Genomic DNA, 27,299 nt, shown 5'->3' with positions numbered 1-27,299 from the left:
AGCTCTGAGGTAGTCCACAGCCTGCGCCAATATAAACATTTTGTATTGTGTAGATAGGAGCTGCAGTTGGTCAAGAAAAAAACCCGCCGCTAGCGTTTTCATGGAACGGTGTGCTTCACTTTGTGGGGCCGTTCGCTCCCTGCCTAGGGCCGCCATGAGCCTAGAGCTGCCCATGGTACTTTCATGGTGCCTGTGGAACTCTTAACAAGTACACTGTAGCCATAATAAGATTATTGTTTTGCCATCCAGGAGTCCGTTATAAACCGTGTTGCCCCTATGAGTCTGCCAAATTTTATAAAGTATCTGTTCACACTTCCACTGGTGTCATCTGATAACTCTGCATGCCAACTGTGCATTGGAGTGATGTCCTGCTCTTTTCATTCTCTCGAGTAGGGAGTATATTAGGTAAATTGTCCAGTGTTATGTAACAGTGGTCTGGTATTTTAAACACCATTCATCTGAATTACACAGCAAAGGGGCTTGCTGCCAAAGTACATAGCATGATCTGTGCGTTCTTGAGTAACTCTTATGTGGACGTTTTAACCAAACGTATTTTACTGGGCAAAACATTCAATAGACGAAGCACTGATTGAAAAACCTCCAATCCTCTCAACATTTAAACCTGCGTTTTGAAACTGCTAATGTGAGTGTGTCAACTGAACTCAAGTCCTGCTTGGTGTATATTAAGATTAGGGCTCCTAGTTTTATGGTACTTATTTTTTGATCATTTCCATCTGTATTTATCCATATTTATTTTTGTCACAATCTTATTGGTATTTATCCATATTTATTTTGTGTTTTTCTAACCAGATGAGGTGATAACTTGTATATTTCCACGTTTATTTAGGATTAAATTGTTTTTTATTAGCAAAACATATGTTAAAACATTACACTGCATCAATGCCTACAACCCAGAGGACCGGGTCATCATGTGAGAACTAAGGAAGCTGTTAATGTGGCATACCTTTTGCAAATTAAATACGCTGCAAGTCGCCTACAACCCATCTTGGGCCGGCCGCGTCAACAAAGGGGAGAGAAAATCTAAAAAGTGGCAAGTCCATATAAACTACAATACTTGAGCGACCAATCGCGGCCAAAGTAACATGGCACAATAAAAGACCTGAATCAAATGTAGCAGGCACTGAATCGAAAAATCTGCTTTTCGTAAACAAATAACAAAAAAACACAACAAAAGAAACGCTATTGGGTCCAGAAAAGAGGGACCAAGAAGCCCCTCTCCCAACCCCTCTCCAGGTGAGCCTATGTTTAATAACAGAAGCACAGTAGAGCCATTCCCAGGGGTCGGGGACCAGCCCTTCCCTGAAGTATCCTACCCAGAAACCGTTTCTCGGTCTCTCCATTGAAGTCCGGTATTAATCTCAAAATGCGTAGGTCAACGGGACATGTTAGTTCTTGAAACTCTGAAGAAACTATAGTTATAAAGGGGGCCCAGATCTTCGCATAATCAGATTTATCCCCCAGGGTGGCCATAGACAGTCTTTCCATTCCTAAGGGAAACCATAATTGATGGAGCCACTGTGTGTGCTCTGGGATTCTCTCAGTCTTCCAACAAGCTAAGAGCACTCGGTGGGCGGCATAAAGTGCGAGGGCCATCTGTCTACCTTTGAGTGAACGCAAGGGAAAGGTCAGAGTGTTAGGCAGGCCAAGTATAGTATAAGGTGGGAATCTAGGGATAGAAGTGTCGAAGGCCCTGTCTATATCATCCAGAGTTTTGGGCAGTTCCAAAGGAAATGAAGGGGAGTGCCAGGACTCCCACAACCCCGCCAGCATAGACCATCACATTGGGAGTCCCATTTTGTTAAACGGGAGGGAGAATAATGCCAATATGAAATGATCTTGTATGAAGTTTCGGTGTGCCCCATGGATTGTGCAGTGTGGTGAGCCCTATAATAAATGTCCTTCCACTCCTTGTCTGTCAGCGACCGGCCTATTTCCGTCTCTCACCGTCTCTGCCCAGTAGTTCTGATCTTGCGGATGCCCTGGGAAAGGAGCAGAAATAAATTTCAGAAAGGAGTTTTTGGTCATCTTTCTTAAGAAATAACCATTTTTCAAACAGGAGCATTCGTCTGCCTGGCTGCCAGAGGACTGGTGGTGGAGCCCAGTGTGACATTTGCGTGTGGAGAACGTGGTCTGATCGAGAGAGGTCGTAATCAACTGCGAGTTGTGTAAAGGGTACAAAGCCATTATGGTAAAAAAGGCAGCCTAGTCTCTTACATCCTCCCTCACCCAGAGTGTGTCTACCCCTTTGGTCATACGAGGCAGGAAGTCAGGATTGGAGATTATTGGGGAAATAGGCGACGGGAACGATGTGAGACTCACTGACTTGGGCGACCTATCCAAGACCTGCAATGTTGGCTGCGTGATTGGAGAAGAGTTCAGCCCCTAAAGCACGGTAGGCTCTAGGCAGTCATGCCTCCTTCCAGATATGCCGGCCAGCTACTGTCTGATCCATAAATACCCAGTGCTTCTCCATCAGTGGACGGTTCCATTCAACCAGGTATTGTAGTATTGACGCCTGAAAGTAGTGGTTAATATTCGGCAGAGCAAGGCCGCTGTCTTTTTTGTGGCTCTGCAACAGAGTCTTCTGCTACCTGGGGGAGATCGGGCCCAGATGAAGCGCTAAATCTCTTTTTGGATGTTGAGAATCACTCCTGGAGGTGGGAGCAGGGAAAGAATCTGGAAAATGTATAGCGCCCTTGGAAGGCCATTCATCTTAACCGCAGCGAGCCTGCCTAACCACGATAGCGGCAAACGCTGCCATTGTGCCAAGTCTCTCCGTATGTTTGCGCTTGTATTCTCACTCCCAGAATAGACAAGAAATATAAGCCTGATCCATCAGATCCAGTCTTTATTAAGGGGCAATTACTACTAGACTCGCTGGTTGTCTCTAATGCGCGTAAACGGGCCAATTCACAAACATCCGGGGATGCCCCCCCTCCGGACAGAGTCAAAATTATTAGACGCTTCTGCAAAGCTAGTAGCCGCCCAGGCAGTGAATTATTGGCATATAGCCAACACCCAGGCCCTATTAGCCAGGTATAATTGAGCGCACTGGGATGAAGAGGAGCAATTGCTCCAATATCTCCCAGATGAGCACAAAGCTAAAGCTCAAGATTTAGTACAAGAAGGAAAGCTCATCTCCGATTTCTCTATTAGATGTGCTTTAGATGCTGCTGACACCGCATATAGAGAGATTACCACTAGTGTGTTACTTAGGAGGCACTCCTGGTTAAGGATTTCCAACAATCCATTTTGAATACTCCATTTGATAAAAAGCATCTCTTCGGGCCCGAAGTAGACAAAGCATTGGAGAAAATGAAAAAGATACTGAGGTAGCTAAATCAATGGGATCCCTACAGTCTCTTTCAAATCGTGGCTCCTTTCGTCGCTCCTTCTACCGTGGGGGGGTCCGAGACCATATCCTCAGACAATACTGCTGCCATGTACAAAGACCACAGTCAAAGAGGATACAGAGGTAACAATGGGAAAGGTAAGGCCAAGGGTTCCACAACACGTAATTCCCCTTCCCCTAACAAGCAGTGACTTGCCTACCCTCCCCCCCCATAATTTCACACCTGTCAGGGGAAGTCTTCTACAATTCCTCCCCATTTTGCAATCCATAACTACAGACAAATGGGTGTTAGGAAGTATCCAACTTGGTTATTGTCTGGAGCTAATCACCAATCCTCCAAACATTCCACCTCGCTCTCTCAAAATGTCACCAGAACATTTTCACCTGCTCAAACAGGAAGCCCAGTCTCTCTTGCTAAAAGGATCCCTAGAGCCTAAACCGTTACAATATCAAGGGTCAGGCGTGTACTCCCTGTATTTTCTAATTCCAAAAAAGAACGGCACCTTGAGACCCTGAGACCTTTTCTGGACCTCCGAGAACTAAACCACTACATACTGTCGTAACATTTCCACATGGTGACACTTCAACAAGTGCTCCCACTTCTACGGCAGTGCGACTTTATGTCTACTCTAGACTGCTCCGGGAGTATTTACCAAATGCCTGGTACTAGTCACAGCTCATCTGAGAAGACAGCACATCCATGTCTTTCCATACCTGAACGACTGGATTATCAAAGCCAGCACTTACCAGAAGTGTCTCCAACACACTCAAGCCGCAAGTCACTTACTACACCAACTAGGGTTTACAGTGAAAGCGTTGAAGTCTCATCTGCACGCTTCCAACACACAAACCTATCTGGGAGCCACAATACACACACATAGAGCTCTGGCCTCCCCCAATGCAGCCAGAATACTCCGTATTCAGTCTCTTCTCACTCAGTTTCAGCCCAACCAATCATTACCAGCAATAGTCTTCATGCCACTGCTAGGAATGATGGCGAATTGCGTCGTTATCGTTCCCCATGCAAGACTTCAGATGCGTGTCAGCCAAGAATGCTAAGCAAGTCAGTAGAACCAGTTGCAGGTTCAATTGACTGATCTAGTGTTAGTAGACACATCGCTCTCTGCAGTGGTGGAACCCACAAAAGTTCTCCAAAGGACAGCCCTTCTTAGATCCTGTTCAACAGACAGTGCTAACAGTAGGTGAATCGCTCACTGGTTGGAGTGCTCACTTACACAATCACACAATCCAAGGGTTGTGGAGTCTAAAGCACAGAAGACTCCATATAACTCAGCTAGAGCTACTAGCAGTGTTTCTAGCGTTCAGAGTCTTTCAAATTCACCTCAAAGGCAAAGCTATCCTAGTCCGCACAGACAACATGACAGCTATGTACTATATACAAAAGCAAAGGAGGACACACTCTCTCAAACTGTCACACCTAGCACAAGCCATTTGGAAATGGGCTATACACCACAATATTTATTTCCTGGCAGAGCATCGTCCAGGAGTAAACAATCAGATTGCAGACCTTCTCAGCCAACAGAGGCAGCAAATCCACGAGTGGGAACTTCATCTCCAAGTTCTCCTACCCTACTTTCAGGAATGGGGATTTCCTCACATAGACCTGTTCGCCACAGCACAAATCGCAAAATGCCTAGCTTCGTGTCCAGGTTCCCTCACCCGCTCTCCAAAGGCAATGCTTTATGGATGAAATGGTCCGGGATATTTGCATATGCTTTTCTGCCTCCCAACCATTCCGCTGGTAGTTCGGAAGCTCAGGCAAACATCCCTCACACGGATTCTTATAGCTCCCACATGGGCCCCTCAACCCTGGTTCACCACCCTGCTGGAGCTGTCAGTAGTTCCATACCAAAAACTCCATCTCGCTTCTGGTCTCCTGACTTAGAGCCATGGAGAAATCAAGCATCCAAATCCCAAAGAACTCAACCTAGCGATCTGGCTCCTGAAGTCATAGTTTGGTTATTTACAATTGCCACCAGACTGTATGAATATCCTAAAAGAGGCTAGAAAGCGCCTGCTACTAGGGCATGTTATGCAGCAAAATGGAAACAATTTGTTATCTATTGTAACAATAACAATGTCAATCTCTTAATGCTTCTGTGCAGAGCATCATCTGTTATCTGGTACATTTACAGCAATCTGGACTACCCTACACATCCATTCGCTTACATCTAGCAGCAATAGCTGCATACTTACAAAACAGACACAACTTAGCTCTGTTTAGAGTACCAGTGATTAAAGCCTTTATGGAAGGATTAAAAAAGGGTGATACCACCAAGAGTCCCACCTGCACTAGTGTGTTCTTTCCTCAACCTGATTCTGTAGCAGAATAAGCTCTACATACACTTGATGTTAGAAGAGCTCTACTATATTATGTAGAAAGAACAAACGAATTCCGCAAAACAAAGCAGCTTTTTGTTGCTTTTTCGCCACCACACAAAGACAATCCCATATCTAAATCAGGCATTGCAAGCTGGATTGTAAAATGTATCCAGACATGTTATTTGAAAGCAAATAGAACTTTGCTAATACCCTCTAGAGCACATTCCACTCGCAATATACGGGCTACTATGACCTTCCTGGGGAATATTCCCCTAGCTGACATCTGTAAAGCAGCAACATGGTTTACACCGCACATATTGTCCAATCACCAATCACTATTGTGTAGATGTGTTAGCAAGGCAACAAGCTAATGTACGCCAGGCAGTACTTAAAGCATTGTTTCAAACAACAGCTGCTACAGGTTAGCCACCGCTTTGGAAGTATAGTGCTGTATAGCCTATGCAAAGCATGTGATGTTCAGCTCACATGCCTGAACGGATAATGTTACTTACCCAGTAAGCATCTGCTCTTTGCATGTAGAGCTGTAGATTCACATGCGCCCACCCGCCTCCCCAGGTACCTGTAGTTGTTGCAGTTCTCACTTCACATACATACGCATGGACATCTCTATTCTACCCTTAGTAACTCCATTCTCACCCTCTGCGGAAAACAATCTAACAATGAAGTTGATGCCCATGCGCACTATCAACGAAAGGAGGAGTCATCTTACCTCGTGACTGGAAAGACTTTTTTTTTTCTTTTTAATAGCACACATAGAGCAGGGCTCTGTAACCCAGAGACTTCTGCATAGTAAACGTATAGCATTATGACTTTGAATTTTTCATAATGAGAACAAGAAAAAATGAAGTGCAATACAAATGAAAGAAACCATATAGAAACCCCGACCCAACAACCCCCGTCACACTAACAACTTCCTAAGAGCAGCACAGAAAATGAAAAATGCACCACCATAAATGCCTGCACCATAGAAATACACAGCAGACCAATGAGTGCACCAACAGAGAAAGCTTAAGTTAGATTGAAGGGCCCAGCAGTAGAGACCGGGTCCAGCTGCAAGCCTCGATAGTCTGCCCATCGTTTCCAGATTTTAAAATGTTTATGCGGACACCCTCTTGCAATAAATATAGGAAGCTCCAGGCCCATGCAAAGTCCAGGGCATTCTTCCATACAGACAGCAGGTGCCGGCGCCTTCCATGCCCTAGCAATATCCCTCTTTGCCAGAGTAAACCCAAGCAACACAAGAGGGCGTTTATATATGTTACCCCAATCCCGTCCATAACATGTAGAAGCACCAGCTTCGGCGAGCAGGGGAGGTCCCAGCCCAACACCTCGGAAAGGCAGGCCATAACCCCCCTCCAAAATCGTGTCAAGGAAAGACAATGCCAGACTGTATGCATCAGGTTACCCTCCTTCCGTTCACATCTGAGACACACTGGGGAGGCCACCAACCCCGCCCTCCACAATTTAACCTGTGTAAAGTAGACCCGATGGAGATACTTAAACTGGACAAGGCGCAGACGTACTGCAATAGCCGCATCCCCTGCGGGGAGGCCAGTGCCTCCGTCCAGTCTTCCTCATCAAGTGATCCAATGTCTCCCTCCCAGGCCCCGCCAAGCTTCTGCAGTGTGGGAGAACAATGAGTGACCAGTGATTGGTAAATCTCTTATGATCCTGAAGATCGCCTATAAACATTTTCGCTTCTATCGGGCTGAACTCCGCCAGAGACTCCAAGCCCTCCAGACTACCGGAGAGAGCATGCCGGAATTGAAGGTATTTATAGAATTGGGTTTTCGGCATATGAATGTCCCTCTGTAGGTCCTGAAAGGACTTCAGGACCGGCCCCCGCATCACATCCCCCTGGATAGAGATACTAATGCTCTCCCAACCGCGAAACTCCGACAGAGTAGTTAATTGTGGCAGATGCCCATTGTTGCATAGAGGGGTCTCCAGCGTCCTTCGTAGGACCTGCCTCCAAATTTGAAAGACCACGTTTGTCGCTACCAGCAAGGAATTGCGCAGAGGTGCCGAATACAATATTGTGTGTAGAGAAGAATCCCCCATAAGACGTTGTTCAACAGCATAGGCAGGGTCGCCTCTATCCCCATACCACCATTCATTCAGAACGAGCAGATGTGAGGCCATATAGTATGACAAAATATCAGAGGTGGCAAGACCCCCCTCCCCCCTACTTAACCCCCCTCCCCCAGTACGTAGAGATGAAGCAGGTCCGCAAGGCAACCCGCACCGCTCCCCCTGCCCATAGAAACTGACCTCATTACTTTCCAATTTTACCAATAAGACACAACTCAGTGTACGGATAATTAACTTTTTTTAAACTATCGGAGACTAGTATAGAAGAGAACTGTGATTGGTTATTTTTTATTCACTTTACTGGGAAGGATCATCTTACAAGTGCAGTGCTGGAGAAGAGACTGCGTCTTGAAACACGTGTTGGCTGTATTGCTGTGATTTCACACTTCGAAAAATAAATAAGATGTTTTCTTGGAACAAGCTCCTTTGATTACAATAATTCTTGGATTGCTTCTGTTTATATATTTGTATATATGTATGTATAAATTGTGTGTGTGTGTGTGTATATATATATATATATTTATATATATATATATATTGTTCAAGGTTCCCACCAGGGAAATGAAAACGCACTCTATCGTCTAGTTAAATTTACAGCGGTTTTTCATCAACCTTAACCAATCCCGTGAACAAGCTTTGCAAGAAGCGAAACGTGTTGGCTTAAGGTTGATGAATGAACCGCTGTAAATTTAACTAGACGAGAGAGTGCGTTTTCATTTCCCTGGTGGGAACCTTGAACAATATTTAACGACTGGCCCAGTCGTAGGAAATACGCACCACGCCATCAACAGAGCGCCAACACCACAAATGGGCCGCAACTGCTTCATATATATATATATATATATATATATATATATACACACATACATGTATATATATATATAAATTCATAGAAAAAACAGGTTATAGGAACGTTATAGTTAGTTAGGCCCAGGTTTTACTCATACAAAACCAGTGTAATTCAGCAGATCTAGTTAGCTGAGCTAACTATAACTTGAGCCCCCGCAATGCACTGCTTATGACCTCACACATTACATCACATCACTAATGACATCTCAAATACACATCCCTAGCTCACAGGACAGAGCAGACAGAAAGCAAATTGCAGCCACATGATTAATTCAAATAGTAGTTCCGCCCTGGTCCATACTGTAAGTTTCAATGCAAAATAACAGTTCAACATTCCCACGTGGGTTGATACAAATGTCATATTCCTGAACTGCACCAAATCAGGAGTCATTCATTCTGGGCATTACCAGAATGCATCACAACTTACAGGAAGGCCCACTGTGGCTGGAGCTGCTATTTAAGTTAATACTGTGGCTGCAATATGTTTGATGTCTTCTCTGTCCTGGCCTGTGAGCAAGGGTTGTGTAGATGAAACACATTAGGCCTCCTTTTGAAATGGTGGGATGTCAGTTGCTGGCTTTGCTCCAGTCTTCATTAAAAAGGAATACCTGTGGCGTGTCCAAGCAACATGACAGACGGGACATGAGCCTCTCGAGCTCCCAGTTCGTCCGCCCGTAATTCTTCCATAATCCTGACGCTACATCCTCATTCCAGCAGGAAGCAGCATATGACTAAGGAGCAGAGGGGCTCCGAAACGAGTTAAGCAGGAGCAATCAGGATTTAACATGCTGATTCCCTGAAAATAAAGATTTCTGTTGATATGCCTGCAGTGGAGTGCGTCCTCAAATCAAGACAAACATGGAAGTTTGTGTTTATGTGTGTGTGCGTCTGTCTCCCCCCCCCCCCCCCCCCCAACAAAAGTTCCAATATCGTGCGCTCTCGGTAACAAAGAAACCACCAGGTTTACACAGTTCAAGGGTGTTTATTCACTCACAACATGTTTCGGCTTACTCGTAAGCCTTGATCACGTGAATGAATGTATATATATATTTCATAGAGAAATCTGAGTCCAAGGGATTGAGATCCCTTCGCAAACACCAACCGGGCCATCTGCCCCAAGCGGACTTGTACCTCTTGACCATACTATCCACCCATGCTCTGGACATGAGGACCTCAGCCGTCTCCGAAAGTCCTGGAATTTCCCAGCGTTTCCGGTAATCCACCACGCCATGAGCCACAGTGAATTCTCTAGAATTAGAGTATGAGGAACCTGGTCTGGACTCTTGAGGAGAGTCAGAAACTGGTGCAGGAAAGTTCCAGAAGTACCAGAAACCATACTTGAGACCTCCAGAGAGGGGTGACCAGAACCACCTCTGCCTTTTGCCTCCTGACTTGTGCTGTCAATCTTGTGATAATCGCAAACGGGGGGAAATGCATAACCTTTCTCCAGACTCCAATCTTGGAGGAACGTATCCGTTGCTAAGCCAGCGGTTCCGGTCTCCAACAGAAGAAGCGAGGAAGTTGATGATCCAGTCTCAAGGCAAAAAGGTCTATTGAACCGCAGTACGGCACTCAACCTGCGCCGCTGCACGCAGTGTTGACCAGGTGCTTCTATATTCAGGAACCGGCAGTGATCCTTTCCCTTAACGCTAGTATGGCATTCGACACGGTGAAATGGCCGTATTTGTATGCAACACTGCAGCATTTGGGATTTGGTCCCAAGTTCTGTGCCTGGATCTGCTTGCTCTATAACAAACCAATGGCGCATGTTGTGGCCAATGGGCACATATCGAGAGACTTACCCGCTTGCACGGGGTACGCGTCAGGCTTGTCCATTATCCCCCCTGTTGTTCGCGCTGATATTAGAGCCACTCGCCGCTTGGCTCCGATGGGAACCCTCTATTGTAGGGCTCCGCTGGACTGACGCCTGGGAAGACCGCATATTTTTGTATGCGGACGACGTATTATTATATTTAACTTGTCCAAGAAAGTCCATCCTGGAGCTGCCAAATGTATGCGCGAAGTTTGGCAGAGTATCTGGATATAGGAGAAATTGGTCTAAGTCTGTTCTCTACGTGCTGGCTGGACCGTTGCCACTGTTACCCCCGGACTGCCCACTGCGAGTTACCGATGAAGCCTTTAAATACCTGGGCATATATGTGACGTCAGACTCCACCGAGTTTTACACCAAGAATCTGAAGCCTCAATTAGACCGCTTCAAACGTGATGTGGTGGTGTGGCGTAATCTCCCTCTCACTCTTCTGGGGAGGGCGGCGCTTTATAAAATGATGGCGCTTCCGCGTTTTCTTTATGTCCTCGAAAATACACCGTTCTTAGTCCCACAAGCTTACTTCAAGGCCTCTTGGTAAAGGTTTCCGGTTTGTTGTGGGGAAACAAGCCGGCGCGGATCGCGCAGGACAAGCTGGTGCGCAGCTGGTACAATGGAGGGATAGCACTCCCGAATGTTCAGTTGTACTATTGGGCGGCGCATCTTAAAATAATTAACTATTGGTTGCACACCCCGCAGGATGAACCGGCTTATCAGGCAGACAGACAAAGCTTGGAGGAGAAGGGACTGATGGCAACTCTATATAGACATCATAGGACCCCGGGACTGCTTGGCCCTACAGCACACACAATACACATTTGGTATCAGGCGCAAGCCCAACTGCGATGTAAGGGGACAATCACACAAATGACGCCACTGTGGGACTCCCAGGCTAGGTTGCCGCCGCAGAAATAAAGGATTCCAAAAGTGGGATAACATTGGGCTTTCTACGGTAGGGGACCTCTGGAAAAAGGAGACGGTGGTTGATTTTGACTACCTACAAACACAGTACGACATGGCCCAGACGGAGAAATTTCGGTATCTCCAAATACGACATGCACTCCACGCAGCCATACCGTTGGGCACCTCCCTACAGGAGGCCACCCCATTGGAGGACAGACTTCTGACAGAACACATGACACACAGGGCGATGTCTTTTACGTACCGTAAGCTAATCAATAACCTGCCAGACCCAACATCTAGACTGAGACAGACCTGGTCCCGGGAGGTGGGCGACTTTGACGACTCGGAGTGGCAGGAGGCTCTGACCTCGCCATGTGAGACGGCCATACCATACAGGCTTCGACTGGTCCAACTCAAAGTGTTACACCGTACATATTATACTAGGACAACACTTCATGCAATAGGATCAGCAACGCACAGGTACTGCCTGCGCGGCTGTGGAGAGGAAGGCACGTTTTACCATACCATTTGGGACTGTTCCCGTGTTGCGGCATAATGGGCAAAAATAATGAGAACTGTTTCCCAGGCCCTAAAAATCTCGGCCCTACCGGAGCCGAGGCGTTGCTTGTTAAATGTGTGGGAGCCCAATGACCTTAACCATCGGGAACAAGATTGGGCCATGCTTGGGATGTTGATGGCGAAACGTAATATTGCCATGTTATGGGGATCGGACGCACTCCCTACGCTTCACAAATGGTGTAAGGATATGGATGAAGCGTTGGTGGCGTAAAAAGCAGTCTTTGTGCATCGCGGTTGCCCTCAGAAGTGGGGAAAAGTATGGGGGCATGGAATAAATTTAGAGGTAATATCTGTGACCCGCCAGAAATTGAAACGGACGATGTATCATTGTAGGGGAGCGGTTGTGTCCTGGGGGGTCGGAGGACGGGGTTGTGGATGCGGGACTGTTAGTTTGACACATGTAATTACGACCATGTCTTGTTATTCTAGGATTTGGATGCGGCTGCAGATTGTAATGACTTTTGATGTATGTATGAATGCCTTGATTTCTAAATTAATAAAAACGTTAAAAAAGAAAAAGAAAAAAAACGGTCTATTGATAAAGGACCTCACCATGAGTTCAGAATTGCAAACACTTCAGGGTCCAACTTCCAGAGGCTGGTATTCCTGAGATTGCGAGATTGGAAGTCTACCTCCTGGTTCTCACAGCCCGGCAAATATTCCGCCGTGACCGAGACCTGATGGTCCAGGCAATATTGGCAAAAGGCCGCTGGCAGGTCCGAAAGATCCCTCGAATGAGTGCCACCCAAGTGATTGATGTAACGGACCGCAGACACGTTGTCCATCTTTAGGAGGACTCATGATTGAATAGAATCCTTTGTCCAACAACGCACTGCGAAAGAACCCGCTAAAACTTCTAGGCAGTTTAAGTGTAAGTGTTGTTCTTCTGCCAACCACAAGTTTCCCGTGGAAACTGTGCCATATGTGCCCCCCCCCCCACCCCAGCCTATCCTGCTGGCATCGGACTCTATAACTAAATCTGGTGTTGAACCGAACATCTCTCGACCATTCCAAGCCTCCATGTGACACAGTCACCATTAGAGCTCTTCGAGACTCCTTGGACAGAGACACCTTGTGAGAGTAAGGGCAACCCCTTCGAAGGGGGGCGCTTTCAGACATTGAAGGGCCCTTTAATTTAAGGGACCCGGGAAGATGGCCTGGATCGATAAAGAGAGGAGGCCTACTACTCGAGCTATCTGCCTGAGTGTCACCTGAGACCTGGACAGAGTACGTCTCAATTTGTGATGAATTTTCACCACCTTCCTGGATGGAAGGCTTGAGGTAGAGGAGGTGGAGTCTATCACGAATCCTAAAAATGTTATCGACCGAGAGAGCGAGCCAAGAGAGATTTCTTTTAGTTTATTACAAACCAGAGGCTCTGCAAGAGATTCACTGCCAGGTGAAGATGTGAGAGGAGCCTCTGGGAACAAATATCGATAAGGAGCAGATCGTCTAGATACACCATTAGTTGCACTCCTCGAGTCCTGAGGTGCTCCACCACTGGTTTGAGAACCTTGATAAAGCACCACGGGGCCGAGGAGAGACCGAACGGAAGGGATGCAAACTGGTTAGTCTGACCCTTCCAGGTGAACGGTAGGAATTTCTGGTGAGGAGAAAAAAATCGGGTCTACCAGATATGCATCTTTGAGGTCCAAACGGATCATCCAATCCAGAGGCATCAGGACATCTCTGAGAAGATGGATCCCTTCCATTTTGAAATGGTGATAAACCACCCACTCGTTGCACTCACTCAGTTTTATTACCGGCCTTTGGCCAACATCCACCTTTTTGACGAGAAAAATATTGCTGATGAAACCAGTTGGGTGAGGGTAGGTAGGCAGAATAGCGCCTTTGGAAAGAAGAGAGTCTACTTCTTGATCTACCAGAATGGAATCTTGATGAGAAAACTGGAGTGGACGAGGACGCACTCTTTTTATAGGATTCGCGAAGAACTCTAAATGGAATCCCTGAACCGTTTGTAGGACCCATGTATCCCTGGGAAAAAATTTGCCAGACTCCCCCTAATCTTAAATGGGAAGGAGTGAGTACACTCACCGGGGCTTGCGGCTGAATTCGCTCCTCTGTCTCCTCTACCCTTGCCACGGTGTCCTCTTGTAGGGTAGAAATTGCCGAAACTTGTCTGGTCTTGATACTGTTGAGGGCCTTGTCCTATCTGCTGGTACTGGTTTGCACCACGGCCGGTCGAGCGACCCCTGCCTCGACCGGCCCCACGGAAAACCAGAGGAAACACTCTCTTGATCGTTGTTTTCACCTTATCTAAGGACGTGAAAGTGTTGATGAACTTTCTGAGTTCTTTAACAAATGGTTCTCCGAAGAGTCCACCCTGTGTGACAGTACCCCCTTCAGAATCTGCTAAATCCCCCAATTTTGGGTCCACTTTTATGAGAGAGCGGCGTCTCTCAGTTGATAGGGCACAGTTTGCATTGCCCAGAAATATTATAGCATGCTGAGCCCACCCAGAGAGGGTCTCGAGGAAAATAAGTGCACCTGAAATCTTGGCCTCTTCCGCCATGTCGAGTATTTTAGTTCAGGCCCCCAGGCATCCAGGAGTTTATCCTGGCATGCGCGCCATGAACGATCTATCCCCTTTTTGGGGTCCTTCATGAATTTCTGCAAGAAGGTGGCCATGCGTAGCTCAATCTCGGGGGTCAAGGCCACTTTCCCCTCTAGAGAAGGGCGAGGACACTCCGCACGTAGGCAATTCAAGAGGTCTACATATGCGTCTTGCTAGATAGCAAGCGACCATATCTGCCGGTGCCCATTCAGAGGACTGGGGATGGATAATATCCTCTGGATCCAGCATGTCTAAGATATCATCAGCTGAGGTAGATGGATGTGAGGAGCTGTCTAGACCAGACGGACCAGGAACAATGTCTGGGTCTCCTGAACCCTTAGGGGTCGAAGGAAGAGTGGCAGGGGTCAAACCCCCATTCCCTGGTGGTAAAGTGGGTTGAGTCGCCATAAAAGTTTGCCGTAGCTTATCAAAGGCATCCAAATCCACCCCTGCCTCATGAGTACATTTCGAAGGGGGGCCCGCTAGGTCAACAGAGCCAGGTGTAAGGGCAGGCGGTACAGACGCCCGAGGTGGAACCAGTTTATCTAATGCCTGGGCAATTTGACGGGAAAGTCTCTCCTCCAAAGGTGTCATAGCTTGCTCCACTGCCCCTTATATCAAGGCATCCACTGCGCCATAAAAATCGTTATCTCAAGAGAGATCCGCTATTGGATCCGCCTCTCTCTGGGAATTATCTTCATACTCCATTTTTAATCAACCCCAAAATAAGGTAGGCAAAGCGCAGGGTAGTAACTGCGTAAGAAAGTCTGGGTGGCAGACTGTTAGCCCTTTATGAAGTGGCCCTTTTCATAGGGGACTGAGTGTCAGTCCAAATAATTATTGCGAGAATGTCGCTGTTTTGGTGGTGGGTCTCAGCCCTGAGACACAGCTTGGAGCAGGCACAATTAATCAGCAGTTGTTAGTAAATTAAGCTGGAGGGTAAAGTGTCCCATACAAAGTGCAATTCTGGACAATACCTGACCTCAATGAGGTGTCTGAAAGAAAATTCTCATACAGACTCTGCCAAAAAAAATGTCAAACAGAGCGTAGGCTAAAGATCTGCTCGTGGTACAGAGACGCGAGCTACAGACCCTTCACGGACGTCTCCCTTGACTGGAATACAAGCAGCGGGAAGCGCGCAAACTATGATATTCCTCTGAGAGGAATTCAAAGGACGCGCCGCTCCTGCTGCGCCTCTCGCGCCCTCTGGGGGCGGTAGGCCAACTGCGCACCAGGCACGGGACGTGTAAGAGTGAAAACCGCTCTTGTGCCCTGAACTGCCCGCTGCGGCTTAACGCAGCCAATTAACGGGCAATAGGAGAAGAACATTGAAAAAAACGTGACGTGTACCTAAAAGGAAGAAAAGTCAATAAAGCAATCTTTTCACAAAAGCCAAAATGTCATACAATAATAAACAATGATTCGAGATACGTGACATGCTTAAAACAAAGCGGTGACGGCTCAAATCACGGACCAAATATAAACAAATCTTAACAGTCAATCTGAACAGAGAAAACCCACAGAGTTCTTATCTTGGCTGCACAGCAGCGAAGAAAGAGGACAAGGGGACAAGGAGACAAGGAGAAAGGACTATATGGGACTTTCTATGTGTTGATTGGTTGACAATGATGTTCTCATTGGTTGTTTGAACTACAGTTTTCCCGATGTACCATGGGAAAAGTAGTTTCTTGCTTGATATTACATGGATGCTGTTAAAATAAAGTGAAGAAAGAAGGCATAATCCTTGCCTCCATTCCTGACATAGAATTGTTTCTGGAAAGTCTTCAACTGGTACAAAACTAAGTGAACAGATTAGAGTTAGCTTTTTGGAGGTGACATGGCTGATTTTTGTTTGTTTTTATGAGGTGGCGGTGTGATCTTTAGGCCTAATCACTGTGAACTGCTTGTGGAATTTGTAACTTGGTCCTTGACAATGCCACCCCTATTATCATTCATTCTGAAGGTTGATCATAATGCATGATAGATCATCTCAGTTATGAGCTGAACAATTTGGTGGCCTGCAATAACTGTTGATGAGTGGAAGGCAACCATGGTGGGGTCAGAAAGGTTGAGTCCTCTCAGCTGACCGAAGAGGAGGTGCACTCCTTTCTGGAGTGTACTACTGCCAGGTAATTGGCGAGAACCTCCTGCATGTCTCCTCACACAGCTGCTGCTCTTTTTTACTCTTATTGTGATGCTTCACTGAGATAATTGCACCTCTGGTGGTGGAAGATGCGGAGATGCGATGTCCGTGGAGTCTATTTTGTGCAGACACTGATGTATGCTTAGGTAAACCATTTTGGAATGTTATGAGGTCAGGTCACCTGTTCTGCAATCGAGGGAGTTAGTGGTAAATTGCTGGTACATTCACTTTATATGAAACAAAAAGTTGGCCATGCTGGGAGTGCTGGAGAAGTTGGCAGGAAGCTAAATTGAATCATTGATTTATTTGTGCGTGTAGTGAACATTTGCCTTCTAGAATGAGGGCCTGATTCACAAATGTAAGCTTACACTTTTGTGCAAGTTTATGATTGTTTGCTATTCACAAAGGGATTTACGAGTAGTCTCTTTACGACTGCAGATTCTCCGCACATAAAAAGACCTATCTTTTTGTGTTTGGAGACTCAGCAGTCTTGAAGATACTACTCGTAAATCCCATTGTAAATAGCTCACTTTCAGAAAGCAATTTCATGGTGGAAAGTTCATCTGGAACAGCTGAGCACGACCACTTGCAATCACTGATGCTTGAAGTAAACCAGCATTGGCATAGCCAATAGGTCTTGCTTTTGAGACCTTATAAGTATTTAGTTATGCAGCACAATATCCTCGGTGCAACAACATCAACTGTTGCATGGCTAAACACTTCTAAGGTCCCAAAGGCGAGACCTATTGGCTATGCCAATGCTTGTTTTTTTTTTGTTAGGCACGGGGGATTTAGTGATTTGTCCTGAATCACAGGATGTTCTGCGTCATTGCCGAGACTCAAACCCAGTTTCCCTGATTTGAGGTTGACTGCCCTAGCCGTTAGGCCAACGCCTCTCCCAATCTATCTATGGTGAAAGCCAACAGAAGTGGACTGGCCTTGAGGAACTGGGGAGTTTCTCCTTTGCGTGACTGACTCTTCACCAGCCTTACCAGTCTTTCAAGCACTGGCCAGCATGCCCTTAAAGAGAGTACTGAAGCCAAGGGTGTTTTTTTTTTACCAAGCTCATGAATATAATAGCCTGATCAATAAAATCTTGAGAGTAAAACCGGAGACCATGCAGGGTCATTGGGGAAAGAATGTGTGGCTATCCCTCGACCCAGCAGCCTTTATCTGGGCTATGTTTGCATGTATGAATGCTGAGGGTCTGATCAACTGCAGATGTCAGGAAGTTCTCACCATGTGCCAGCTATGTGCGGATGGGAGGGTGTCCGGGGGCCTGGGAAGCAGCTCTGGAAGAGATAGCACGGAGGAGAGGCGCATGCATGAAGGATAGCATTCAACAGTGCAGCAAAGCAACTTTAAATGAAATAATAACGCTGGTCTAGAACCGCGAAAGGAAACTTCACGGTACATATCTCGCCATTTTCTAGAAACATCCTCGGCGTCTCAGCTGTGAACTCGAATTGTCAGCTTCAAAGACTACTCATCTTATTCACTTTATAAAATTAAAATAAAAATACTCCAAAAAGTAGGGAGGGGCGGGGTACAAGCACTTGTGCTGACAGATACGGGACAGAAAGAGCACTTGGCTGATAACTCAAAAAATTTGGCATTTGAGAGTAGTGGGCGGAAGAGGACATGACCAGGAAGGATGACAAATCTTCGTGAGGAGTGAGATCTGAAAGTAACAGATCCCGAGTTACCTAGTCCCTGAAGTGAGTAGGCACATATAGTCCAGTGTTTTTAATCTGGATGATGGGATTTGTAGTCCTGGGTAACCCATTATATAATCGGGACAGTTCCCATAATCAAAAGAAAGCTCCTGGACTGCATGTCCCGCTGTCGCATCTATCTGATAAACTTGAATGGTCTAGAGAGTATATATATATATTGTACACATTTTTTTTTAAAAAGACAATTAAAAAAACACATGATTGCGAAACATAAAAAAAAAAAAGAAATCCCCTTACGAGCAGTCACGTGCTTTAAGATGGAGCGTCAGGGTTGTCATTGCACCTGAAAATCAGGATTCAACGCAGGACCTGCCTTGACCCCTCTGCTCCTCTACATTAACCTGAAGAGGACTATTTCCATCTGACCAATGTCCATCTCGCAACTCACAACGATGACTGACGAGTCCGACCTGTGTACCAAGAAGCCGGCAGTGCGTACCTGTCTGCGGGCTTGGACCGAGGGCTCTAGAAAGTTAATCATCTTACAGAGAAAGAGACAACGTGATGTGCGGAACCACAAACAAAGTTAGAAAGAAATGCAAAGTATCATTGCAAGAGACACAAAGTTAATTAAAAGATGGCAAAGGAGTTAGGCACACCATCAGAAGTGAACATTCGCCGAAATGCAGCGCGCACTGAAATAGGAGGCAGCAAAAAGGTGCAGGTTTGATGGTAACACGCACACAAAAATGCATCACAGACACTAATGAAGGAAACGCACAAAACTTACCCACTACAGAGGAAGCAACGTTAACAAAACAAACAGAGGGTGCTCTCAACAGCTAACAAGCTGCTTGCACTCACCTTCATGCGCGTCCGAGCAAAAGTGAAAGCACGTGACGGGGAAGGGGTGGAGGAGCATTGAGAAAGCAATAAAGTGAGAGGAAAGCCAGATGGTGCCTGATCGGGCGCTGAAAGCTGGTGGTTGCGCGCTTGCGCGTGAACGCAAGCGCTAGTCCAGCTAAAGCAGCTTGTGGTAGCACTTTTTAAAGCCCCTACTAAATGTCTCTCCGACAGCGCATGCGCTGGCTCAGGCAAGACCTAAAAAGAAGGTTAGACACCATTACTTGAAGTAACAAGGATTGGCAAAATCATAGGTTTCATCTATGCGAGACGTATTAACGTTGTTAATGTTTTTAAAGATCTAGCACAGCATTGCAAAGCAAATAAAAACAAAGGGCTATCACTCACCCAACGCTTTAAGCCAAATTGCACAGCATCCCGCGCTGCTGTGCACATTGACAGTGCCAATAGTTCTCACATTGGAGAAACCTCTTAGCTTTGCCATTGCTTGTTCTCCAACAGCCACAGCTTCCAATCTTGGAACTGGGAAGGTTCAAATCCTGCTGTCGACTCAACATCCTGTGCAAAACTACATCATTTCTGCATGACTAAAAAGAACAACCATGTTTAATGTAATGTGGTCCACATGTAGACGCTCCAATGTCCTTGGGCCAAGTTCGCACTATACAAAACTGCAAAATAAAGTGTTTGTGTTTTTATTACAAAAAGTGTTCCTATTCACCTGCATAGCTGGTCAAGAGTTTACCATTTACTCGTCGGAATACATTGCACAGATATTTTATGGAGTGTGCATGTGCTGAATGTCTCAGCATTTTTACCACATGAAGTGCCCCATATCCGTTGTGCATTATCCAGGGCAGGCATACAAAATACAGTTGTATGTGACTTTCAAAGATGTAAAAACACTTACTACTTAGAATAACAAAAAATGCCACGTTATAGCTCTTGTTTTTGTAAGTCATGTTGCACAGCATCTGGGCTGCTGTGCAATGTTTTTAAAAACATGAACAAAGCCATCTAGCACTCTTTGGATTTGATAATATTTTTTAAAGATGTTGCACAGAAGTGGATCTGTTATGCAACATGGCTTAAGGTAAATACAAGCAGAGTGTTATGGTGTAGTCAACCCTGGGCAAGTCATAGCACTTTGTTTATATTTACTTTAAGACATGTTGCACAAATGCCTTAAAACTGTGCAGGGCTGGGGTGGCAAGCAGCCCTTTCGTTGTGTAATGTAACTGGTGCTCATGTAGCTTCAATAGGAGATTGTGCTATACAAATCTGCCAAAAAAAAAGGAATCAACAAGAGGGTGGGAAATTGAATGCGCTACAGGAGGCGGCAATGTGGATGGCTTAAAGAGGACAATGACAAAGAGAACTGCAAGAGAAGTGAAAAAGAATCCCTGGAGGTGCCTGTGGCGACTGGAAGGACACTGGCCACAGGAAACAGTACTTGGTCCATGCTCCACGGTAGGAGGAAGCCGGCGGTGAGGCGGAGGTGCCAACCAAAAGGAAGCAAGAAAAAAAGAGTGACGTGGGAGACAATCAGTGGTAAGTAAAGTTAAGTAATGGGCGAGCTCTAAGCCCCTTTAAAGATTTTTTTTTCTTCAGAAGAGATTTCACAAGCGCTGTGCAGGTGAAACCAAAAACTTCATATTATTGTCAATGTAGTCGATGTTTCCAGACTACCCACTAAGCTCCCATCTATCATTCACCAAGAAACAATTGCAGTGGCGCTGGTACGAATCCGGGATGGCGAGATAGGGGTGTGAAGAAAAAAAATACACATCTCTTCACGGCCGCGTCTCTCCCCCGCTTCGCTTCCTGTCAAGTCCCGGAACGGAAGGAGCACGCACACAGGCTCCCCTAAGACAATCATAACTCTGACGTCAACATTACAGCAGCGTTGTGATTTGTCTGAGCGCAGTGGGTTTGGCGTTCAAATGGGTACTGTGAGCCTGTGCATGTTCTCCACCCAGGCTGTGCAATACAGCCGAGTGAAGAACTTGCTAAATACGCATGACTGTATGGCTGGCCCATGACGGCCGGCCAAGCCATCATGCGCACTTAGAAAGTGCCTCAGCCACTCCTCCCCCCCCCCTCTGTGAGCAGCCCAGCCGAGCCCCACCAAACTGCCTCAACAGGGAAAAATAAAATGATTATAACGTTGTGTTATTATCATTTTATTTTTCCTTTTTGCACTGCTGAAAAGCAGTGGGGCCCCGGAGCGCCACTGTACGTTTGGTTAGGATTCAAGCCATTTGTGAAATTGCTGGACTGAGACATCAATGCAGTCAAACGTGAAATGAATGTGAGAAACTACGGGACTGCTACTCGAGTAATTCGCCACACCCTGTGTATAAATATTGACACATGCAGCATCGTAATGCACTGATGATTTGCTTTTAATGCCCTCTGTCCCTGTGTGTGATTGTAGTCTGCAATATTACAATTTCACATAGATTAATGTATATAACCTCCCTCTATAAAACAGTGACTTTATTAAAAATGTCGATTAATTGTAAAGAGCAATTTTTATGTTTATTTTTTACTCCTTAAGTGTTCAGCACTTGGTAGTGTATACACATGGATCCAAGCACCTGGACCTCACCGATTCCTATTTGAAATATAATTTTAGGCTTCAGCTGTACACATTGGCAGTTCGGTAACTACCTTCAAACATTGGACTGAGCACATATTTAAGGGTTATATACATTTTGTAATTCATCTAGTGTGCTTTCAAACCAGCTTTTGCGAAAGGATTTAAGAGTAGCTGTGGAAATGCCATGCCAGACTTGATCATGACTTTTTTCTTCATGTCTGTTTTTTATGTAAATAATTGCCAAATAATCAACTATTTTATCATGAAAAGTCAAAGAATTTACAATATTAATTTTTCTAGAACATCTCATTGTTCAAGCTTCATCTTCAAAAACGGAAGAGTCATTTTATGATGCTGATGAGTACAATCCCTTTAATGAGCCGGAAGATGAACCTTATTTGAACCCATTCGACGAACCAGAAGCTGAGATTGAATCGACATTTGAAACAATAAAAGACAATCTTCCCCAGCCCGAAAAAAGGAAAAATGCTCGGCCTGTGGATATGAGCAAGTACCTTTATGCTAATATATCCAGAGCTGTGGATGACGAATTAGATGAGTAAGTATGTTTTTATTAAAGTTGAATCGGAAAATTAGCACATTGAAATATAAAATTAAATGTTGAAGTAATTATGGGGGTTTGTAAATTGCAGGCGATGGTGGGGTGTCCACCTTGTCTCAATGGATGTGCAGTGCTTCTAAGTGGTTTCAGGCTTAGGCACAGTGGAAGCTTGGATGTCTGAACATGTTAGAAAAAAGTTAGAGAGCCTCTTGACATCTAGATTGGTGGTTGGTTTAGTTGCAGGTCTAAATTTACCATCTATCCTTCACAGATAGTTGGCTTGTTGAGACACCTATCATGCATTTCAAAATTAAAACTCTCAATCCCAAGAATGCATTTCAGTAGTTCTCCCTTCAAAAGTAAACTAACTTTAGTCACCTGTAAATTAATGCTTGCACACAGCTGCAGGACTTGGAGCTCTAGAAATGGCAGATATCCTTCATTCCCATTGTTTATGTAGGTCCCTGCTATGTAAATTAATCCATAATTTTCAAACCAATTGGACATCTGTATCCAAACTCGAAAAATCATAGATTTTGTTTTCCAGACTACTGTTTTCTTTAAAAGCCTAGTTAATTGCTAGGACTTCTAAGGGGGAAGGCTCTTCATCAATAGATTTTCAATGTGTCCTATGATGACCGTAGACACACTGACAAAGAATTATTCTGTCAAAACTGTCAATTTTTTTGGTTTGCACAAGAATGATTTGCATATAGTTGTTTGCTGTCATTGTTGAAAATGTTACCAAAAATCAGTAAATTTGAATTTGTACAGAATAAGTGCTAGTGGGTGTGTTTAATTTCCATTTCCATTCTCACTTATTGCATTGCTTGATTGAGAAATGCCTTAGGGAATCAACAGTAGGCCTGGGTGGAGTTCTGCAAAGTACCGAATAAATTGCAGCGCTCCACAGAGTTCCGCTAGCGGCGGAGTGAGGAAAGTTGCGCTGATTTTTAGAGCCCGGAGTTTGTCCCGCACTGTAAAATCAGCACAAACTGCACCACACACAGCACAAGAGGGCACAGCTTCTTTCTGCTGCTCGAATAAATGTTCTACTCATGCAGCAGCTTCCTGCTGCGACTGCCAACGGGACACAGTCTAGTTGATGATTTTCTGGGCTTGCCAACTTAGCGTTGGCAAGCTGCGAGAGAGGAAAAACTCTGCTACGTGCTTCAACGTGGAGTTTTTGGGAAATCTGTGCTCTGATCAGAGTGGGAAAAACTCTGCAAACTCCCCGAGTGAAACGGAATTTTACACCCAGACCTAATCAACAGTTGCTGCCTGGGAACCCGGCCCTGGTGTGCTGTTATGTCCTCTGTAACTGCCTGCATGCTCTCCTACCTTCTTACCATTTCTACCTATCTTCCCTCTACCCTTGTGTCTGCTGCAGCCAATTCTGCTAGAGAACCATAGAATGTCGCAGACAGTAGGGTGCACACTTGTGATGCACTGATCCCTTTATTGTCTGTGGTCTCTTGTGTGAGAACATCTCCACAGCAGCTAGATTTCTTACCATTCTCCACTCACTAAATACTTAATTCCACTATATCGATACTCATGAAGTACAGGAAATAGTCTGCTGTATTATTTTTGAAGGTCTGCAGGTCTTCTGATAAAGGCTTCACTGTGAGCGATAAATACAGAAAATGATACCAAAAGATATGAAAAATATGAAGCTTGAATTCTTATGGTTCGACTAGTGAGGTGGTTACTGGGCCTGGAGGGATGTCAAAGTTTGAGAATAACCACTACCTACATAAATCTTTCCAGTTGGGATTCACTAAATATAAATGGCACTCATTCCACACATGCACGCACATGCGCGCGCACACACACACACAGCACAGCACACATTCCAAAAAAACTCAGTTATTACACTCTTACAATAGACCCATTCCTCTTTCACACACATACACATGCATGGAAAATACAAAGCCAGACATGAATTCCTAGCACAGCAGTTCTATAAAAAGACAGGACTGGTTCACATTTTGCCACTTCGTAGTTATTAATGGCACATCACCTAAATACATCATAAAAAGCAAATGCCAGCATCCGTATTGTAATTAAAAGACAAAAGCCTAAGACATTTCTAAATCATCTCTTTCATCCTAAAGTTAAGATGATAATTTTTTGCTAAGACTATCAATAAATGTGACTGCTGCTCCCCATGACAACTGTGAGTAGACTAAATCACACAGAGACACACCACTTTCACGGTGTCCCAAAAGTTACTGCTCCTTGGCAGTGGAAGTCTATACAAAAATGAGTATCAAGCAACCTCTCTGGAATCCCAAACCCAATCTGGTCAATCTTCTGTATCACTTTCCTCCTATGGTGTGTTGCATGCACCTGGTTCTCCTGCTACTTACAATTCTTTCAGTGATACCTCTCATCATCTGAACCCAGCAGCACTTAGCACTCAGGTGCTGGCCCAAAACAAAGGAAAAGAAAAATTATATATATATTATATATACAAACAACGCGTTTCACCTCTCGGCTTGTTCACAGGTGAACAAGCCGAGAGGTGAAACGCGTTGTTTGTTGTTTTTTGCTGCCGAATAAACCTTTGCAGTACAGCAACTCCTGGTGTGTCGTTGCACGTTTTCTTCTACCGAGGAACTCTTTGGTTTGAAATATTGGGTTTCCGGGACCCTGACAGCGACCCTTTCGCGAGCGGGCACTGGCTGTAATACGGGAATCTGGTGTGTGTTTATATATATATATATATATATATATATATATATATATCTCCCCAGCAGAACAACAGGAAATCATCCGTCACTCCAAGGTAGGAAGAAAGTCTTCCGTTTATTGCGAGGACAAGTTTCAACTTCAACGCGTTTCGAGAGTCAAGCTCCCTTGTTCACGATGTTTGACCACCATTTTTACATGGTTAAAATACACAATGTAGTGGTATTGGGAAGCGATGAAGGACACAGGATTTGTGTATTGGGTTTCACTCTGTCGAGAGTGGGGGCCATTTTAGAACATGTTAATTATACCAACATTCAGGCATCAGTGCAAACCGAAGAAGTCTTTTTAAAAGCCAAATTCTTTCATTAAGACTCCGTTAAATCATTTCTATTGAACGGATATATAGCTAGAAGTATTATATACACATTTTTGTATAGTTAAAGTAGACCATAATTATCACTTTTTTTTCAAAGAAAACATTTCTAATTTTTCAAAATTTCACATAGTGCAAGTGCATGAAAATAATGGCAGTTTCTCGGTTTTGGAGTTATAATTACAGCAAGTGCCCCTATTTCTCACTGGTCTCAAAAAGATTTTTTTCTTTTCTAAAGTGGTAGTGCAAGAATACAGGTCTATATCATGGAAGCCTAATTAATTCATAATTAGTTGATCTGGGGGCGGAAAATATATATAATAAATTAATATGGACAAAGGAAAGTTCCTAGACTTCTCGGGTACTTATCTAATACCACCATTGCATTTCACTAATCTAAAGTGCCAGTGCTTATGTAAACAATAATAATTTCTTAATGTAAACAATTCACTCTTATCCATATAAATCGGGCTATAGAATGATCTTAAAGCAAGTGCCAATACATGTAAACAATAATAATTTCTTAATGTAAACAATCTACTCTTCTTAATATATACCCGACTTAAAGACAGTACTTCTTTAAAAGATAAAGTGCAAATACATTAGTAGTATAAATATCACTCCTTATGTAAACAATGATAATCTCTCAATGTAAACATTTCACTCCTTTCTTTAAAAGCCAAATTAAATACAGTACGAAGATATAAGATAAAGAGCAAGTGCAAATATGTAATATGTCTCTTTCCTAAAATCCATTCCATTAGAACCGTTTCATACCAGTCAATAAAGTGCAAATGCAAGATAATTCCTATATTGTGAGTTGTATTAATTGCAGTCCTTATAATACCCTTCCTGTCATCACAATTCACAAACCTCTCTAGCACTCAAAAAATAAAAAAAGGTTTAAAAACACAATCAATTCATAGTTCTTGGTGCAGTTTTACATATTAGAAGCTCATGTTCTTTACAATCAGGACAAGCATGTGTAAAGGTCCTCATCTACATTCAATCCATGCGGCTCTTTGCAATTGAATTCTAAAATAAAGTAAGTCTCTAATTTACGAAGTTCTCTTTCCCTGTCTTCCCCTCTCTTTTTCTTAGGGACCTCTGCTATGCATGTATATTGTAGGCTTGCAGGGTTACTTTGATGGAAAGATTCAAAATGCCGCGCAATGGGATATGCCCTGTCCTGATTGATAATCGCACGCCTGTGTTGAAGGATTCGTTGGTGGACAGGTAGAGTCGTAGTACCTATGTATATCTTAGGGCAAGGACATTGTAGAAGATATACAACAAAACTACTTTTACAAGTTATGAAACTCCTGATAGTTATGGTTTTATTAAAAAAAATTCTAAAATCAGTATGGTTAATGGCATGTTGGCACGCCTTGCATTTTGAACACTTTTTAAAACCAGGTTTTTGTTTGAGTCAACTGGTGACGCCCTTCTTTTTATCAATAAATTCACTCCTCACAATTAGGTCTTTCAGGGATTTTGATTTTCTAAATGTGTTCTCAGGATTTCTTTTCACTCTAGAACCCAATACTGGATCGTTTTTTATAAGCTACCAGTGTTTTTTCAGGATTGATCTAATTTCCTTGTGTTTTTTATTGAAGGTAGTTATGAATCTAGAGTTGTCCTGATCTCTCATCTGTTTATTCTGTTCCTGTTGTTTTTTTAGTTCTAGAAGGTTCAAATAGTATCTTTTGTCTCACCAATTTTTTAGCTTTTGTGGATGCTCCTTTCAAAATATCCAACTTGTAACCTCTTTGGGTGAATCTCCGAGTCATCTCTTTTTCAATTAGATCAAATTCTTCCTT

The 27,299-nt window shown here is 44.4% G+C and overlaps 1 protein-coding gene across 6 annotated transcripts in view; it reads left to right on the top strand.

Annotated features, from left to right (window-relative positions):
• Positions 1-27,299, top strand: part of EHBP1 (EH domain binding protein 1) — a 2,232,712-nt gene that overhangs the window by 884,012 nt on the left and 1,321,401 nt on the right. For all 6 annotated transcript variants that reach the window (XM_078649460.1, XM_078649459.1, XM_078649456.1 and 3 more), the window contains one exon: positions 22,148-22,406. In XM_078649460.1, coding sequence (XP_078505586.1) covers positions 22,148-22,406 — 259 coding nt within the window. The remainder of the gene's footprint in view (positions 1-22,147; positions 22,407-27,299) is intronic.

Source organism: Lissotriton helveticus, chromosome 6 (assembly GCF_964261635.1).
Source record: "Lissotriton helveticus chromosome 6, aLisHel1.1, whole genome shotgun sequence".
In the NCBI taxonomy this organism is placed as follows: Eukaryota; Metazoa; Chordata; class Amphibia; order Caudata; family Salamandridae; genus Lissotriton; species Lissotriton helveticus.
Note: the sequence above shows the minus strand (reverse complement) of the source record. Positions and strands in the feature narration are given on the sequence as shown.